The sequence below is a fragment of the Camelus bactrianus genome, chromosome 16, assembly GCF_048773025.1.
Source record: "Camelus bactrianus isolate YW-2024 breed Bactrian camel chromosome 16, ASM4877302v1, whole genome shotgun sequence".
NCBI lineage: Eukaryota > Metazoa > Chordata > Mammalia > Artiodactyla > Camelidae > Camelus > Camelus bactrianus.
This window is the reverse complement of record NC_133554.1, coordinates 29,147,234-29,166,315: the sequence shown is the minus strand read 5'-3', so window position 1 is coordinate 29,166,315 and position 19,082 is coordinate 29,147,234. Positions and strand designations below refer to the sequence as shown.

Here is a 19,082-nt window from a genome sequence, read left to right as displayed (position 1 = left end):
TTGGGACAGCTAGAGACTCAAAGCAGACATCATGCCAAATTGGCCTAATAAATCAGGGAGCATAGCAGAGACCTTTCCTTAGCACCAAGGAGAGGCAGAATAATTTGGGCATTTGTGCTTTCATACTTGCTTTATCACAAGGATGGAAGTCTTTTTCCATATACTCATAAACATCCTGGGCAGAAACAGCCTGCCAAAAAAATGTGATTAACCTTTAACAAATAGTCCTGCAGCAAAGCCTGGCCCAATGCTTATAGGAAAACCAGATCAAAGGAGCCATCTCCATACCTACTGCAAACCATTTAGGGTGGAGGAAAGAAAAAAAAAAAGCCATCACCCACAACCAGTCACATCATACCAAGAATAAAGGTCAAAGAAATGCGAGAGTCAGAGAAGCCAGAAAACTTAGCAAGGTAACAAAGAGAAGAGATCCATTCCAAATAGAAGGCCGTGTGCCAGGTAAATTCTGACCTGCAGAGAAATAAACACTTCATTGGCTTGCTCAAGAAAGCAAATTTAATTCACCCCCTCATCTCGTTTACTGGCCTGGGACTGTCAGGACAGGGGGCAGCCTCTGGGCTGCTCTGTGCTCCCACATTCAGCTTCGGCCAGAGTGAGGAAGAGGAATGATCTGGAGACCTCACTGGTTATGGGGACCTGTCTGGAACAGACTGCTGAAGGAGCAAGGACATAAAGCACCATGCACTTATCCCCCAGAGAAGCAGGCCCTAAGGTCTGAGGGACGACGCCAATGTGGAGGTGTTCACAGCGGCTTTCCCAAGAGGCCTCGGGTTAGATTTCAGGGGTTTATTTCTCACCTTTTTACAGTATCTGCGCAGCAGAGCAGGAACTGTTGGCAATTACCCAGTGAATTTTGGCTGTGAAGATAATATTTCCAGCCAAAAGCTCTTAGGTCTGAAGTTTTCAGATAATTCCAGCCATGTAGATGTGTATGAAATCTACCTCTTCCTCTCCCTCTTCCATCTACCTGTAGAGATCCTAACCCCTGAGTCTTGTGAATACACAGAGAAAGGCTACACTGGGGTGTATGTATTGTTGACATGTGGCTTTATTTCATCAGTGCTCCATTTTTAATGGATCCAGGCCAGCACCAGAGAGTACCCAACTCAGTTCCTAGGGACAGCCTGACCTGGCAGTCTTCTGTTCTGAGAGGAAAAAGCTCTATTAAAAAAAAACCAAAAAACTTCAGAGTAGAAAATATGAAAAATCATGTGGGTAGGGAGGTCATCCCATGAAATGATTGAAAACAGTACAGTGGAAATAATACCAGATTGGGAATCAGGAGACCTAGGGACTAGTCTGGGCTCTGCCACAAATTAGCTGTGATGTTGGGCATCTCGTTCACCTCCTGGGCCTCACTTCCTCACTTGGGTTATCCTGCAAGGCACTTTACGGGGACAAAAACCCAACAAATGCCCCCAGCGTTTGCCATCAAGTCCATTTTGCAGACATATTTGGTGTCCTTTTCCTTCCTGATGAAAACCAAGAATGTCCAGAAGGAAATCCCAGGAGTGTATTTCAGGCAAGTCCAGCATCTCTGGCCATCCCGTAGAAGATGCCTCTGGCTGCAATGAGGTTGATTGGAGAATCAAATTCGGCTACGGTCCCTTTGTCCAGGACCAGGACCCTAGATCAAAGAAAAGAAGTGATCAGATCTCCATCAGCCCAGACTTGGCCACATGGTCCAACCCTGCCCTTCTGGGTACTGCTGAGGCCACACAGCGAGACGCCAACCCTCCCACTTCAGTCAAGCCCCTCAACACGGTGCTACACCACATGTGCACGCTTGCAAAGCTGGTTATTTTAGCCACTCCATTTGCTGTCCTGGCAGATGAGGCAGTTTCTGGGATCAAACATAAGGTCCTATTCATCTCTGCTAGTTGGGGCTCCGAAAATCTTCCCTAATGAGCCCTTCCCCTCCCCAGGGTCACAGGACTTTGCGCAAGGAGCCACGGGCCTGTGTGCTTCTGTCTGCTTTGTGCCAACTCACAAAGGCACGCGGTGGGAAACTGGGCTGCAGTGAGGCCTGATGCTGGAATCTGGGACTTTGGCTGCAAATCTGGCTGCTGCTGCTGAGGGGATCGCCCCCCGCCCACACACACAGTCGGGCCTAGGCCTGGGATTAGAACCTCCCGCCAACTCAACACAGGGTGCACCTGGTGCAGGGCCAGCAGGCTGGCTCCCAGGGTAAGGCAGGCGTGGAAAGGGCTCGCCCAAGCCCCAGGAGATGGTCCTCAATAGGAGGGGCTGGACTGCACGCACTGTTCCCCTACCTCTGGAGCTCCTGGAAATGTGTCCTGGGAAGAGGTATGTTTGTGGACATCACTGCCTGGTCACTGCCCAAACTGGAGCCCAGGAGACTGCCCACCTCCCTTCAGTGGCTTCTCATTGCCCTTAGGGTAAAGGCTAAATGCTGTCCCAAGGTCCTTAAAGTGTAGTGGAGTAAGGCCTGTCTCTTTCTCCCCCTTCTCTTGGGTTTACTGCCCCTTCAACCTTTCTACTCCAGCCTAATGTGCCCTCTGACCTCAGGGCCTTTGCATGTGCTGCAGCATTTTCCTGAAATTTTCAGCTCCCTACCCCATCTCCTCCTCTGTCCCCCAACTTTCACTCATCCTTTAGGGCCTAGCTGGTACTTCCCTTCCTTCGGAGAGAAAGTGTGCTGGCTGCCCTGTATGGATGGCTTCCTCTGGCCTACACGCACAGACCCCTGCTTCCTTCCTACAGGCTCTAATTACACATTCAGTAGTGTGATTATTTGATTCATTTCTGCTTGCCCCACTAGAATGTATGAACGCCCAACCCCAAAGTCAGTTCGCGTTTTCGAACTTCAGGGCTGCTGGTGGAAACCATTTTCAGTTAGGCCTGAGAAGAGATCCTCCAGTGCTTTTTCTTGTTTGGACCCAGGGCCATCCCTTCTTGCCCACCCTCCCTACTCCCAGTGGATGGGAGTGGAGAGTGGGGTCGTGGCAGGGATGGAACAGACTGACAGTGGCATCAGCATTCTCGGATTCATTCCTGAGCCCCTGGGAACTGTGTGGGAACACTTCTGAGAGAGGGACAAGGTCTGCCCCATTGCCCAGTCCATGTAACCTCCCCACCTCCCATGCCCTGGGGTGTTCGTTTTGTGAATGAAGGCTTGGTGATGTACTCCCACCATGTTCCTTCAGCGTAGATTTGATGCAGCCTCCTGCCTCCTCTTCCTCACCCTGAGCTCTGGGTCTCCAAGGCAGCCAGCCTGGAAGGCCAGCATCAGCTCACGTCCATCAGGCTTCTTAGTCACCCAGCCCCTCCCTTTGTCCTCCAGTGCCACACCATGACAACTGGGCACAACGAAGGAATAGGTCACAATTTTTCCTTTTGGCTGAATAGGCCAAAGTAAAGCCATAAGAAACCATAAAAGTCTGAGAGCAGGATTCCTTCCCTAATCCTTGGAGAAGCTGGTTCTAGGGAGAATTACAGTAAGGGGCTAGGGAGGAAAGGAACATTTCCTAGGATCATCTGCACTTTTAACACTTTATTTCACTGACTCCTTATAGCAACTCTGAGATAGAGAGGTTCAGAAAGGTTTTGCAAATTGCCCAAGGTCACACAGCAGTCAGCAGCAGAGCCAGGCCTGAGACTCGGTCCCTGCTTTCCCACCACAAAGCATCTGCTCCGTGTGGTACTGTCCGGGTCCAGCACCCCTAGGCAGGGACCCAAGCATCATGCACCTTTCCTCAGTAGCTTCCCAGTCTTTACACCCACATCCCAGGGTGGGAACAGGCACAAATGAAGCGATGGCCACATGGGGACTCTGGATATGCTGCTCAGGAAGTGACGGGATTTGGCACAAAGCATCCAGGCCCTCGCACCTCATAGCATTAATAGGAGGCTGCGGGAAAGTGGACCATGCCTAGGCAGCCCCTTTCTGCCCCTTCCCCACATGTTAGTAACCCCACAATGTCCCCTGTGTCTCAGAAAGCATCACTTTGTGCCCAGGTAACCCCACGCTGCTCTGCCCCTGCCCCCGCCCTAAACAATCCCACATGCGCTCTCATATGTGCATATCCAGATATGTGCCTGCCACCTCCCCATGGCCCACATGACCCCACCAGGTCCCTCCCTGCTTGGGCTGCTTGGGTTCCAGTGCCCCACCTGGTGTAGTCCATGATGGTGTTGAGCCGGTGTGCGATGGTCAGCACCGTGCAGGTCTCAAACTGGGTTCGGATGGTGGCCTGGATGAGGTCGTCAGTCTCCAGGTCGATGGCTGCTGTGGCCTCATCTAAAACCAGGATACGACTCTTGCGAAGCAGGGCTCGGGCCAGGCACACGAGCTGTCGCTGGCCCACGCTGGGAATGGGGAAGGCAATGCGTCTGCAACTGGGCACCCCCAACCTGCCCCCAGGCCTCACTCCCTGACTGTTTCTGTCTCCATTCCTTCCCAGTGGCCCAGGGCTGGCTCTCTGTCTAACCTCCCCCATCTCTGCCTCCTCAGCCCAGTACTCCTGGAACACACAGTTGAGGTCTGGACATCACAGAAAGAATGAGGGGCCTTGGAGATAGAGCCAGTGCTTAACAACATTGTGAAATCCCCAGTCTGTCTCTGGCACCCCTGGCTTCCTCTTTCTGTGCTCTCTTCCCCTATCCTTGCTCCTCAACTAGTGCCACATGTTTCTCTGCTTCACTCTATCAGTCATTTACACCTTAGTAAGAACATACTTAAATGACTCTTCCTGGGTATTTACACACATCATGCTATCTTGCTGATCCTAATATCACACAATTCAGTCATCTTCCACCCCCATGGGGAATATAGGTCAGGGCTCTGCTGTGGGAACAAGAAGGGGACTGGGATAGGGAGGACCTGGGTGACTCCCCATGTCTGGTCACTGGGGAGGTGGAGGAGGGGCAGGATGGATACCTTCAACCTCCTACCTTGGAAGCCAGAGCTACTGAACAAAGCGAGGCTCTGTTCCCAACCACAGAGGCTGCAGCACCCCCACACCCAAGGACAAATACCTCAGCCCTTCCCAAAGGGGTGAGTCACGACAGCCGGAGTGAAGGCCAGGATCTCTCCCCAGCCCATTCCCGCAACTAATGAAGGTTTTGGCAGTAGAATGAGCCACCAGATAGAACTCAGGGCTGATTTATGGTGGGACTGGCACAGGATACAGGTTATACTTAAAGTGGCTACAAGCTCAGTGAGGGAGAAGGAGAGTGGATCTCTGTCTCAGGTCCTGGGGTATGTGGGGATGGAGGGGGTGCTCTAGGGGAGGTGCTGATGGCAAGCAGGGATAGGAGAATGGACCGAAAAACAGCTGTGAGGCCCAGGGTCTGGAAGCCTATGCTTGTCCGCAATCTACCTCCAGCATGGTTGCATGAGGAAACTCCAGGTAAAACACACAGTCAGTCCCAGCACAGCCTGGGGAGGCGGGGGTGTCCCACTGACAGCTATGATGTGGCAAGGGAAGGTCTGGGGCAAAAGCCCTCACTTCCCTGAGTCCTCGCCCCACCCCTTGCTCACTAAGCAGCTTTGGGCAAATAATTTGACACTTTGGCCCATAATAAAATTTCTCATTTTTGGCCCATAGGACTGCAATAAAGATTAAAGGAGATAGCAGAGGCCAAAGTGCCTTGAACACTATTAAGTGCTGAGCAAATGTACAGGTTTTTGTTTTTGTTTTTGAGGTCTGGAGACAGTCCAGGGGTATGGACTGAGTAGAATAATAAGAATAGCTAAATTTCTCAGGAGTGTACCCAAGCTAAGTGCTTTCCACTTCATCAAAATGACCCTAGGACTGTTCTGTCCAAATGATAGCCACTGGCTGTGTGTGGCTATTGACCACTCGAAATATGGTGAGTCTGAATTGAGATGTACTGTAAATGTAAAAATACCCATGGGATTTCAAACTTACCATGAAAAAATGCGAAATATCTCTAATAACTTTTATATCAATTACGTGTTGAAATGATAATATTTTAGCTCTATTGGACTAAATAAAATACACTACTAACATTTACTTCATCTGTTTCTATTTCCTTTTTAATGTGGCTATTAGAAAATTTTAATTACACATGTATGGCTCATATTATATTTTTATTGGGCAGCATGGTGCTAAAAGGTATGAGACTGTCATTATGCCCAATTTGAATGGAAGGAAAAGAAGGCACAGAGAGGTTAAGCAACTTGCCCCACATCACACAGCTAACACAGGTATAAGTAACTCAAGCCTTTAGACTCAGTAAGAAGTGACTGGCCTTCCCTGATACACAGCCCAACGACTGGGGATATAAAATCTGGGACTATACGAAAGCAAAGAAAGGTCTGGAGAGCTCACTTTGCCCACTTCTAAACCACAGATAAGACTGCATCCACCTCGGAAAATACAGATGATTTCTCTAAAGCGCTGTAGGTTTCCTCTTACCTGCCCCACAGGTTCAGTCCACATCCCCCTCCTCAGGCCAAGCATAGCACTGACAACCTCACAAAAGAGGACTGAAAAGGGCTTTGGGATCTCCCAGACTTGGGTCAAATCCCAGGCGTGCCTTCTCCCAGCTGTGTGACTTTGGCCTTGCCTCAGTTTCCTCATCTGTGAAGTGGGCCCATGGACCTCCTCTGGGGCTTGTGTGAACAGGAGTCAGTGAGGGAGTGCACACTGCCTGGCACACAGAATACGCTCAATACAAAACAATGCCCCCTGAGTTCACGCTGGCTGAGATGGGAGTGGGAGGGCAGGAGGGGGCTGGCCTGGAATTTGTGGCATCTGATGCTAGATCCCCTAGTGCAGCAGAGTGCGGGTCCTGACCCCCTACTCCCAGCTGTTACCTGAGATTCTCCCCACCCTCGGAGCACTGAAAGTCCAGGCCTGCCGGCTGAGAGGTCACAAACGTGTGCAGGTGGGAGAGCTCCAAGGCGCGCCACATGTCTTCCTCCGAGTAATTACCAAAGGGGTCCAGGTTCACGCGCAGGGTCCCTGAGAACAGGATGGGGTCCTGGGGACAAAGCAAAGCCTCAGAGGGAGGCGACTCAGGCCCTAGAAGGAGCCATGGGCCCCAAGGCCAGGGAAAAGGAAAGGGATTGAGGTGGCGGCATTCCCAATCTGTCCCCAGCCCTCCAGGAGGGAGGCAATGGCCAAAGAGATAGAAAAACGCCTGTGGGGAAGTGATAAACCTCAGCTTTGCCAATCACAAAGTCCTCCGCTAAAGTAGAAACCTGAGCTGCTAATCTGACTTCGAAGTGTCCAGTCGGCAGAAAAACATACCCCAGAAGAGCCAGGAAAGTGAAATGTAACTCAGAGCTGTGAAGCAAGGAGGTCAGGATAGAATGCATGGGGGGAGGGGCAAGTGGAGGGGTCCTGGCGTTCTGGCCCCATCTGCTGGTCCTGGAGGTCAGAGGGCAGGGTCTTACTGGGTCAGGGTACATCTGACCCTTCCAGATCCATGATAGCTGGTCACTGTGTGGCTCTGCTCCTGCTGCCCTGCTCTCTAGCTTCCCAGAGGAGGTCCCAGTCTTGAACATCAAGCTACAGAAGAGGGGTGAGGCCTACCCCCAGGGTCACTGATAAGAGTGGCCAGTCCATGCCAGGCTCTTACCTGGGGGATGATGGTCAGCTGAGAACGCAGGTCATGGAGCCCGATGTCTGCCACATTGAGGCCGTCGATGCGGATTTCACCCTCCGCGGCCTCCAGGATGCGGAATAGGCAGAGGGTCATGGACGATTTGCCGGCCCCAGTGCGACCCACAATCCCCACCTGGAGGGGGTGGGGAGCCGTCACGGGAGGCTAGGGGGTCAGTGGGGCCATCCCCAGGACTCCCCCGGAGAGGCTGAGCGGATATCTGGGCTGGGGGCCTGCCGTCTCCCAGATCCACGCTCCCCAGGCACAAACCGCTCCACGCGCACCTTCTCGCCACCACGCACTCGCAGACTCAGATCCTTCAGCACCAGCTCCAGGCCCGGCCGGTAGCGCACAGAGTAGTTCCGGAACTCCACCTCACCCTGCAATGGCCAGTCCGCTGGCGGGCGGCTGCTCTCCACCACCCAGGGGGCCTGGCCACCAGGGGAAGACAGGTTCTGCATCAGAGGGGCATCGCTTCCCCAGCCCCGCCCTCTCCCACTTTGTCTCCTCTCCCCCAGCCCGTGCATCTTCACCCAACAGGGTCCCTGGTAGGGAGCCCCAGGTGCTGCTGTGGCCCAGCCTTGGGGTTCAATGACTATTCCTCTGGTGTCACTCCCCCTCCAGAGCTGTGCCCTCCCCTACTCTCCTGTGCCCCACACCCCTGAGCTGCCCCTCCCATCTGCCCTAGCCCCCATTCTTTATTATTTTACCATTCTTTATTATTGGGTGGCTACTCTGTGACAGGTAGTGGGGTCTCAATGTGAACAAGACAAAGTCCTTGTCCTTAATGAGGCTTACATTCTAGTCTAGGGGGGCACACAGTCAACAAATCTACATGATGTCAGATGGTGATGAGTGTGAAGAGCTTGGTGTTGCTGTTCTGTACAGAGTGGTCAGGGGAGGCTTCCTGGAGGAGGTGATATTTAAGTAACAACCTGAAGGAAGTGAGGGAACAAGCCAAGTAGATACCTGGGGGAAGGGCATGCCAGGTAGCGGGAAGGGCATGCCAGGTAGCGGGAACAGCAAGTACAAATACCTCCAGGTGTGTTCTGGACCAAATGACAAAGGTAACAGGTAGGAGACAGATAACGGATGGCCCCTTCATGTAGGGCTTTGCAGGCCATGTCAAGGGCTATATTTCTTTCCTCTGAGTAAGATGTAGGGCCATGCACAGAGGAATGACGTGATTTGGTGTGTTTTTAAAGGCTCTCTTCAGCTGCTATGAGGGGGAGGGAGAGAGGAAGGTGAAGTAAGGAGACTAGTTACAAGGCTGTTAAAATAAACTGGGGTAAGATGATGGTGGGTTTGAGACAGGACTGACTACATAATTTGTGAGGCCCAGTGCAAAAAAAAAAAAATGTGGAGCCCCTTGTTCAAAAATTATTTAGGAACGTTCAGGTGGTGACCACAGAGCATTAAATCAAGTATGAGCCCCTCTAAGCAGGGGCCCTTCTAAGAGTAGAGACTTGTGTAGCCACGCAGGTCACACACCCGTGTCGCCAGGCTTGCTTCGAGCCTAGGGAGTCAGACTGTCAGCAGTCCAAAAGCAAAGCAGCCAGTGTAGACTGCCCTGGTAAGGAGGTATCAAAAGAATGGGCGGCAGAGTTGGGGACAGAATTTCTGAGCATGTAGAGACAGGATGGTGCATATAGACAGGGGAAATGGGAATTCTAGACACGAAGAGGGAGAATTTGAAGATCCCGGGGAATGGGGGTGAGGGGATGATAGGGAAAGCCTGGGGAAGGCTGGGGAAAATGGGGTCCCAAGGATAGGAGAGGCCAGGCTGGGAGAAGCAGGTGGGGTGGGGGCTCAACAGGGACTGACAGGGCAAGCGCTCAGGCACAGAAGCCACGGAGGAACGCTTTATAGGAAGGAGCGAGGGGTTATTTTGTCTGATGAGAACAGAAAAGTGTCCCTAGGTCTGGCTGAAATCAGTGCTTGTTTTTTGTTTGTTTGTTTTGTTTTGTTTTTGGGGGGGATAGGTAATTAAGTTTATTTTATTAGCATTTTTTTTAATGGAGGTACTGGGGGGTACTGGAGATTGAACCCAGGACCTCATGTATGCTAAGCTATACCCTCCCCAGGTCTGGAATCAGGGAGGTCATTGGTGGGGGGGTACAGCGGAGTGACAGGGCCAGAAACCAGATTGCAGGAGGCAGACAAGCTAAAGGCTGATGAGGCCGTGGGTAGGGCACGTGTAGACCATATTGTAAAGCCAGCTCCACGACGAAGGAGAGCAGAGAAAGGGGGCATAGGATGCAGGCGAAAGAGAGGGTGGGTTTGTGTGTCTAGAATGGGAGTTCCGAAAGCGTGTTTTTGCATGTGGACAGGAGTCACCCAACAGAGGGAGCAAGACGCATGATGCAGCAGATGGAGGGTGTAATTGAGGAAGTGAAGTCCTCGCGTGACCGTGCGGACAAGTAGAGGGAGTGGACTTTGAACCGAGGAGGGATATTTCCTGTTAAAAGAGAAAGGAAGAAGATGAAAGGGACAGAGGTAGATTTGAAAGTCCGGAGGCAGAAAGGCTGAGGGAGTTCATGTCTCATAACCTATTTTTTCCTTGAAGTGTTTGGGAAAGTTGATGGCTCAGCACAGGGAGAAGGGGCGGAGGGCGGGGTGCAGGTTAAGGAAAGAGAATGTTCAAAACAGGACTAACTGAAAGTGGAAACACAGGCTTCTTGGAGAAGCAAAGTAAGAATACCCAGCAGTGGTGTATGGTTATAAACCTGCAGTAAAATCAGTGATTTTCTCCAGCAATGTTTACTGGCCGAGTGCCAGCGTGTAGAAGGTAGACAGATGGGCTCAACTGGGGTGAGTGTGACTGAGAGAGAGAAGGGGGAGGGTGTTGAGAGCACTGGCACTGGTGGGGTGTAGAATCCAGGCTAGATGAGCTCATGGACAGAGGGGCAGAGGCAGGTCACGGGATTGGGGGCCCCAGGGAAGACCAAGCACGGTGACCATGGAGGGCTCAGAACACGGGAGCTGTCGTCTCCCACGACATCAGGAACTGTTTGAGGGCAGACGCTGTCTTGCTCAACTCTGAATTCGCTGCACCTCCTCAAATAGACCTCTGGGTGATGCTCAGTAAGGACTGAATGAATGAATGAGTGAATGAATGAAGAGCCACCTGAACAGCTGGCCTTTGGGCAGGGATGGTGGGTCACCAAGCACCCCTCCCAACTATTCCAGACTCCCCCTGCCCCAGGCTTATCCCAGCACCCACCTCCGGCTCTGTCTTGGAGTACTCCTTGACTCTCTCCACAGCCACAACGTTAGACTCCAAATCTGACATCGTCCGTATCATCCAGTTCAGAGCTAATGTCACCTAGCCAAAGGGACTGGGTCATAAGCAGGGTGATCTCCCCTCCCCCTGAAATGTCTGTGGGAGGAGTTCAGACCCCTTGATTATGCTCCTATCCTATCCATGGCCCAGGTGGGCCTGGGCAAACCCAGAGGTGTGCCACCTTGGGCTCTAATCACAACTGTCCCTCAGGCAGTGACAATGCAGACTTGACAAAGGACCACTCAGCCCAGTGTTTCTCAAACTTTAACATGTATAAGAAAGATTTCTCAGGGAATCTTGTCAAAAGGTACCTTCTGATTCAGTAGGTCTGCAGTGAAACGTGAGACTCTACATTTCTAACAAGCTCACAAATGATGTTGATGCAACTGGTGCCTGGGCCACACTTTGTGGATCAAGGAGTCTTAACAGATGAGGAGAAGCCTGAGCCCTGTCCTAGGCCTACTGTATCCTCATTTTAAGAAGATCTCTAGGTGATTCATATGCACGTTAAAGTTTGAGAAGACTGACCTGTCTGGATTGTCCTTTGTTTACCAAAGCATTCATGATTTGAGCACTCAAGGCATTGCAAATACAATCCACTTCACAAAAATTACATTTGTAGTCATTTAACCCTTTGACAATATTGGCTGATATCAGGATGACCAGTCTGAGCTCCAGCCCAGGCTCCAGGCACCTTCTCTGTGTACTTTCTCTGCAGGCACGTGAGATGAGGTGTGTTCGAGCTCTCCACTTCCCTGCCCCGGGACCCCTGTCAGGGCTGACTTCTGGATCTATTCTATTTGTCTTTTGGGGCCAAGCTCCAAGATAATTTCTAAAACACTCCAAGGTAGAGACCTCTGGGCCTTACAAGAGAGCTTACAACATTTTGTTCCTTCCTCCACAAAGATCTGAGCACCCTGCAGGACCATCTCCCCTCCCTGCTGGTGAGAGCATCTCTCCACACTTGACTGGAGCTCACATTTCCGGGAAGCAGAACCTGTGGCTGGTCCCCAAAATGGACGAGAGCTCAGATGCTTGTGACACCTATGTGGCCTCTGCCCCAGTGGTGGCCCTGCCCCCAGGGTCCAGACCTCTTCGTACCTGTAGGGCATAGGACACAGACAGGCCCACCAGTCCTGGGCTCAGGTTGCTTCTCCCAATCACAGCAAAGAGTGCAGCAAAGAGCACAACACAGTTGCCCACAAACTCCACTCGGATCCCCAGCCACCTATGGGGATCAGGCAAGGAGGAAATGGGGCAGATGCAGGAAAGGGGCAGTTGTCTCTGTTCAGGGGGAAGGAGGGGCTCAGACCCAGAATACCAGGGTTTCTCCCACAGAGACGCTGTGGGAACTCATGGAGGAGCAGGGACAATGGGGGCAGGAGGGGCTTCTGACCTGTTGGAGGAGATGTAGGGGTAGCAGCTCTTCTGGTTGGCATCCACCTTAACATCACTGATGGCTTCAAAGTCCTGGCTGCGGCAGTAGGCCCGAATGACGCTGGTACCAGTCACGGTCTCCGAAAAGTGGGAGTAAATGGGCGAACGGCTAACAGATTCCAGCCGCTTCAGTTGCCGTGATGTGGCCACATAGAAGCGCTGACAGAATGGAAAAAGAGCTTGGGGTCAGGACGGTGGAACCCCAACTCAGTCCTGCATGCCCTCTGGACACAAAACACCTCCCCCTCAGTCAGTCCCATTTCCCCTCAGTCTCACTCCCCCCCAGTCCCACTCCCCCTAGTCCCACTCCCCCTCAGCCTCACTACCCCCCAGTCCCACTCCCTCCTCAGCCTCACTCCCCCCAAGTCCCACTCCCCTCCAGTCTCACTCCCACTCAGTCCCACTTCCCATCAGTTTCACTCTTCTGTAAACCTTGCTCCCTTCCCCGACCCAGAAGAACCCATGACTTAGGGTCCAGATATGACTCCACACACTCATCCTACCGTTTCCCTCTGGTCAGCTCTGCTCACTTCCAGGCCACTTCCTCCCTGAAGCCTTTCCCGATTACCTCTCAGCTCTTGACCCCTCACCTCTGCACCACTGGGGCCCAGATTACTGCACTGACTTTGCCTCCTAAATCAGTGACTCTGCTTATCTCCACTTAGGGGCCCTACCAATCTATTTACACAGTCAACATTTTGCAAAATTTGCAAAAATAAGCCAACTGTATTCTTTTTCTTAAAGAGCCTCTCCTCTCCTCACCCCATCCCATCCCCGGGTTTGACCCCACAAAAGCACACTTCTGCCTCCAGCTTCCATCCTCTACCCTGTGGGTCCCAAGATGGCCTGAACCATAGAGGATGTGTATCTGAGAGTCCCTGCCCCAGCCCAGAGAGCAGCCCAGATCATGGGTCTTCACACATAGGGCCTGAGCTTCTGGCCACCTGGGAGTTACCTTCATCAACTGATTGATTAATGGCAGGACAGGGGCACAGTAACACAAATGCCTTTCACAGCTGTATCTGAATGTTATCAACTCTTCTATGTTAAAAACATATATACACATGTATGATGTCTAAAGAGAAGGGAAGGATAATGTGCCTCAAACTTTTAACAATATTTTATTAAAAATAGCCAGCAGGATTGGGAGTTGCAGCTATACACTACTATATATAAAATAGATAAACAGCAAGGTCCTACTATAGAGCACAGGGAACTATACTCAGTACCTTGTAATAGCCTATAATGAAAAAGAATATGAAAAGGATATATATATATGTGTATATATATATATATACACATATATATATAACTAAATCACTATGCTGTACACCAGAAATTAACACAATGTTGTAAACCAATTGTACTTCAATTTAAAAAATAAAAATAACATTAAAAAAAGAAAAACTACAGCCAGCAGGAAGGAGTTCCAGGGCCACTTACAATTTACTGGGATTTCATTTTATCCTAGCAACAACCCTATGAGGTAGGTTCTATGATTCGCTCTATTTCACAGGTGAGGAAAACGAGTTTCAAAGAGGTAAAGTAACTGATTACTGAACTGAATCCAGCTGTGAGGATTTGTGGGGTCTGACCTTGCTACATCCCACTCCTGGTCACCCACAGGAGAGCCCCACCCACACGACAGCTGTACTCACAAAAAGCCACGCCCACCCGCTCAGGAAGCACCTGCACAAAGAGGTAGATAATAGCCAGAGGCAGGATGACCACAGCAAAGAGCGGCGTGCTGATCATGATGACCACGAGGGTGGAGATGGAGTTGAAGAAGGAATTCAGCAGCATGAGGATGGTGGGAGCCAGAACCTCATCGATGACGTAGATGTCCTTGGAGAAGCGGTTGAGGATGCGGCCAGAGGGCGTCGTATCGAAGAAGGACTGTGGAGATCGCATCTTGTTGTGCAGCAGTGCCTGGTGAAGCGAGCGGGCAGCCTGGACGCCGCCCACTGCCATCATGACGGCTGACAGCATCACCAGGAGCCCTGTTGGAGGAGGCAGAGGGGCTCTCGTTCACCTGGGCCAGGTGGTGGGCATGCAGGGGCAGGTTCCGAGATGGGGAAGAGCAGCAGTGAACTAGACACGCCCACAGGCAGGTGGACTGCTATGGTGGGTGAGGGAGGCATTGGGGCTGTGATGGTGGAGGGAGATTCAGAGGCAGGGTTTGGGGAACCCAGAAGCCTAGAGGCAAGGAAAGGGCCATTGGAGCTCTTTCCAGGTATCTCTGCAGGCTCACCTTGCATAATTCCCAAGGTGGCATAGACACCTAGCCTCTGGGAGGTGTTGTTCTGTTGCCCGTTCATCGCAGCCTCATCGGTCCAGGCACTGAGCCACACGTTGGCCCCAATGGCAAACGCACTCTGACCCCCGTACAGCAGACAGATGACCAGTGTGGTCCACAGCCCCACGGCCTTCATGTAATCCCAGTACACGCTCAGCTTCACCTGTGCGGCCATGGCAGTAGGACTCACGTGAGTCCCAGGGCTGCTGGGGCCTGCCCACCCTCCCCATCCCTCCTCACCCACCCTACTTACAGTGCCCATCTCTGCCTTCTCCTCCTGGATCAGCACAGGGCTCGCCTTTGCCTCCGTTGCTGGCACTGCCTTTTCTGTCGCACCCAGGTGCCTCCGGGGCACAGGCCGACCCTGGCCCTCCCCTTCCGAGGACATGGCACTCAGCTGTCTGTGGAGGCAGCTGGTTAGGCCCTCCAACACACCCACAGGACAGAGCCCCAGGAGGACGTTCAGGCTACAGCCGGAGTCCCGAGGTTTGAGTGTCAGGGAGAACGCCCACCTGTGCCCCTCTGGCAGGGATTGGGAGCCCTGACACCGTCTCCCAGGGGGCTGAGACCTCTCAGGAGCTCACCTTATAAACTGCTTCTGGACCTCATATGTAACTGGCTCATTATCTAACAGGTCTGTGTGATTGCTGAGCGTGTCTTCAATCAGCAGCACCTCCTCATCCTCTTTGTCCTCCAAGGCTGCAGCAGGGAGGCAAAAAGAAGAGAGACGTTGGCTAGCTCACCCTGCAAGCCCCTGGCGTTCCCCAATCCCACGCCAATGAAGGGGGACAAGCAAGAGAGAAGACGACAAGGACTGAGAGAGCACCAAGAACAACAGTAAAAATAAATGAACAGTTTTGTGTTGGAGAGAAAAAGGGCAGTGAGAAAGACTTGAGTTAGACAGGAAGAAAAGATTCCCATCAGGGGCTTACGTAGAAGGGGATTCAAACACAAAGATCAGGAGCCTGGGCTGAAGAGTCAGACTAGCTGAGCTTAAATCCTGCTTCCTCACTGCGTGACTTTAGGCAGGCATGTAAAATGGGGATAATAATAGTACCTACTTCATAGTGTCGTTGTGAGGATTAAAGGAAAGAATGTGTGTCAAGTGCTTGTGAGGGGCTTAGCCCTTAATAAGTGCTCGGGACATGTCAGCTGCTTAGACAGCAGGAGGCGAGAGAGCCCAGAGAAGGTGTGTGAGCCAGGACTGGACAACAAAGGGTTCTTGAAGTGCTGCATGATTTTTCTGTTTGTTCATTGCTGTCTCAGTGCCTGGAACAGTGCCTGGACACAGAAATTGCTCAATAAATATTTGTTGATAAATAAATGACTTTTCCAAGCACTTGCATATTTACTGAACAATTCATCTGTGAGACAGCTTGGCTGTACAAGCTGGGCCTGGGCATTAAGGCCTTTTTGACACATGGGAAGACTGAGGAAGAGGAGGAGGAGAGACTTGACTCCATCCAATTCACTGTCCCTTTTGGTGATGTTTGACTGTCACACAGATGGTGCAACCCCAAAACCTCCCTTGTACAACACTAGGCCCACCCAGAATCACTCAGAGCCTCCAGCACGGGGGAGACGCTGGGAGGGCGTGGGGATAGGAGGGCCAGGAATGGCAGATACCGGTCCTGCTGTCAGCCTCCAGGTGTTCCTCGTCCTCATCAGGTGCATAGTTGCGGAGGAAGTTGGCAAAGGAGCCACTGCGCTGCAGCAAGGCTGAGTAGGTGCCCACTTCAGACACCTGTCCGTCAGCGAGCACTATGACAAAGTCTGTCTGGGGCAGGAAGCTGATGCCGTGTGTCACTAGCACTCGGGTCTGGGGAGAAGGCAGCAAGGCTATCACACCCACTGCCCTCAGCCCACACCCCAGGCAGTACAGGGCCACAGAGCGAGTGTGGGGTGCCCATGTGCCAGGGGGCACAAGCAAGCACAGCAGGGACTCTCCCCATGCTCGCTGCAGCCAGCTCAGTGCCTGAGGGGCAAGCCCCCACCCCAGGTTTCCCCGGAAGCCCAGCCCATGCTGCTGCTCTTCAGGCCCTCCATACCTCCAAATCTCACCAAACCCCTTAGCCTCCCACCTGTCCTCTCCTATGGCCCTAGATCTCACCTTAGTCCCTTAGCCTCTGGGAGGCCTCACCTTTCCTGCCAGCACACCTTCTGGCCCAATGACTTGATCAAAGATATGCTTGGCCACATGGGAGTCCACAGCTGACAGTGGGTCATCCAGCAAAAAAATATCGGCATTACTGTAAACAGCTCGGGCCAGACTGACCCGCTGACGCTGGCCACCAGACAGGTTAATGCCCTAGATGGAGGAGGGAGGTGGGAGGTATATATTGGGTGGAAGGGAGTCAGCCCATCACAAGGCGGACAAGAGCCTTGTCTACTGTCTTTCAGCAAGGCAGACCTCTAGATTCACAATTCATATGTATGCCTGGTCCTGTTCCTGGGAAGCTCCAAGGCCATGGAGGAAGGGATGTGTTTCTCAGAGTCCCCCCAGGGCAGGTGAGGACATCCTGCTCCTTGCCCAGCTGATTTCTCTGCCTGCTACCTTCATAAGCTGGGAACCTGGAAACCCCCAGGAGGTACTTAATGGACCTTTTAGTCTCCCATAACCCATACAGTTTGCAGATGACTTTCATAACAATTATCCCATTTGGTCCTATGTCAGTCCTTCTAGGGAGGTATAATTAGCTCCACTTTCTAGATGAAGAAATTACAGCCCAAGATGTTGATGGCTTTGTCCAAGGTCCTGAAGTATTAAGGGCGGAAGCAAGGATGGAAACCCACCATTAACCCCAGGATTCTTCAACCCTGAGATCATCCCGGTACCAGAGGGGAGGTAAGGTCATTCTTTAAACCCATTATGGAGAAACTGAGGCACATAGCAGGGCTGGGCCCAAAGGGTATACCCAGAGGTATAGCTTGCTTTCCTACCACCAGCTTTTCCCATTCCCTCTGGAGCACGCTCAGCTTTTCGGGGATACTCTGAGAAACGGACCCCTGGGGAGAGTACATGTTGGGTGGGAGCTGGAGTTGCCAAGGAGTAGACTTGGCAGCTGTAGTGACTGAAACAGGTGAACAAGCCTGTATTCAACCAACCAATCTTTATTCAGTGCTACTGTGTGCTGGGCACTAAATTAAGTTTGTGTGTGAGAGGTCGGTGTGGGTCCAGGAGAGATGGGAAGGAGGAGCTGTGTTGTAGATGCGGAGGTCTGCTCTGGGTTCCTATAATCTCAGACTCCTACTTAAAAGTTTCCTGTCTCCACTGCCAGGCTCAGGCCCTCTTCACTTCCCCCAGACCACATGAGAGCCTCCTCTGCCTGGTTCCTGTGCTTTTGGGCCCCTCCACACTGCAGCCAGGGAAGCTTTCAAAATGCAATTCCTGTCCCTGCTTAAAGCTCTTCACTGTCAAGTTGAACATCAAGATAAAAAGTGATGCAATGGGTTATAACTCATTGAATCAAATAAGAATCCATGTGCCCATAGTGATATGAAGAAATTAATGAATAAGTATAAAGGGGAAGGAAATGAAAGCTCTTAGAGTAGAATGCCAACTAACAACTACAGAAGGAATGGAGTCAAAAATCACCATTTGGCCAACATCATAGAAAACACTGACTCAGGCAGAAGTCATCAATGAAAGTTATGAAATTAAATCATCAATGAAAGATACCACCTCAGTCAAGAGATCAAAGTTAACGTTGTCAATAAGGCAAGAACTGACATCATGTGCCTCCTGATATAATGTACCAAGAAAGATACAATGTTACTTCTTTGTTATTTCCAAAAAACCCCATGTACTCTGAATGTAATCATGTTCGGACTGAGAAATTCTACAAAATAACTGGCCTGTACTCTTCAAAAGTACTGATAGTCTAAAAGACAAAGACAGAGGAATTATCCAGATTGACAGAGAATAAAGAGACATGACCACTAAATGCAAATCATGATCCTGGATTGAATCCTAGATGGGAAAGAAAACAGCTAAAAAAGGCATTACTGGGACAAATGATAACATTTGAATACAGATAGTGAATTACATAATAATACTATATTATACTTGATTTTGATAACTCAGCTATAGTTATGCAAGAGGATGTCTTTGTTTTGAGGGAATACACACTGAAATCTTTAGTATAAAAAAAAGGAGCTGAAACTATAAAACTCTTAGAAGAAAACATAGGGGAAAAGTTTCATGACATTGGACTTGACAATGATTTTTTGGATCTGACACCAAAAGCACAGACAACAAAAGTAAAACTAGATAAACTGCATCACATCAAAATTTAAAACTTCTGTGCATCAAAGGACACAATCAGTAAAGTAAAAAGGCAACCTTCAGACTAGGAGAAAATATTTGCAACTCATATATCTGATAGGGGATTAATATCCAGTATACATAAAGAACTCCTATAACTCATCATCAACAACAACAAAAACTAA

General features: G+C 51.0%; 1 protein-coding gene across 2 annotated transcripts in view; it reads right to left on the bottom strand.

Annotated features, from left to right (window-relative positions):
• Window positions 1-1,051: 1,051 nt before the first annotated feature.
• ABCC3 (ATP binding cassette subfamily C member 3) overlaps window positions 1,052-19,082 on the bottom strand; it is a 41,842-nt gene continuing 23,811 nt past the window's right edge. For both annotated transcript variants that reach the window (XM_010949599.3, XM_074342808.1), the window contains 14 exons: window positions 16,774-16,941; window positions 16,260-16,452; window positions 15,218-15,332; window positions 14,887-15,034; window positions 14,589-14,796; window positions 14,027-14,337; window positions 12,297-12,496; window positions 12,002-12,128; window positions 10,841-10,942; window positions 7,902-8,048; window positions 7,594-7,752; window positions 6,827-6,993; window positions 4,156-4,350; window positions 1,052-1,648 (listed from right to left, as the gene is read on the bottom strand). In XM_010949599.3, coding sequence (XP_010947901.2) covers window positions 1,540-1,648; window positions 4,156-4,350; window positions 6,827-6,993; window positions 7,594-7,752; window positions 7,902-8,048; window positions 10,841-10,942; window positions 12,002-12,128; window positions 12,297-12,496; window positions 14,027-14,337; window positions 14,589-14,796; window positions 14,887-15,034; window positions 15,218-15,332; window positions 16,260-16,452; window positions 16,774-16,941 — 2,349 coding nt within the window. In that variant the 3' untranslated portion in view covers window positions 1,052-1,539. The remainder of the gene's footprint in view (window positions 1,649-4,155; window positions 4,351-6,826; window positions 6,994-7,593; window positions 7,753-7,901; window positions 8,049-10,840; window positions 10,943-12,001; window positions 12,129-12,296; window positions 12,497-14,026; window positions 14,338-14,588; window positions 14,797-14,886; window positions 15,035-15,217; window positions 15,333-16,259; window positions 16,453-16,773; window positions 16,942-19,082) is intronic.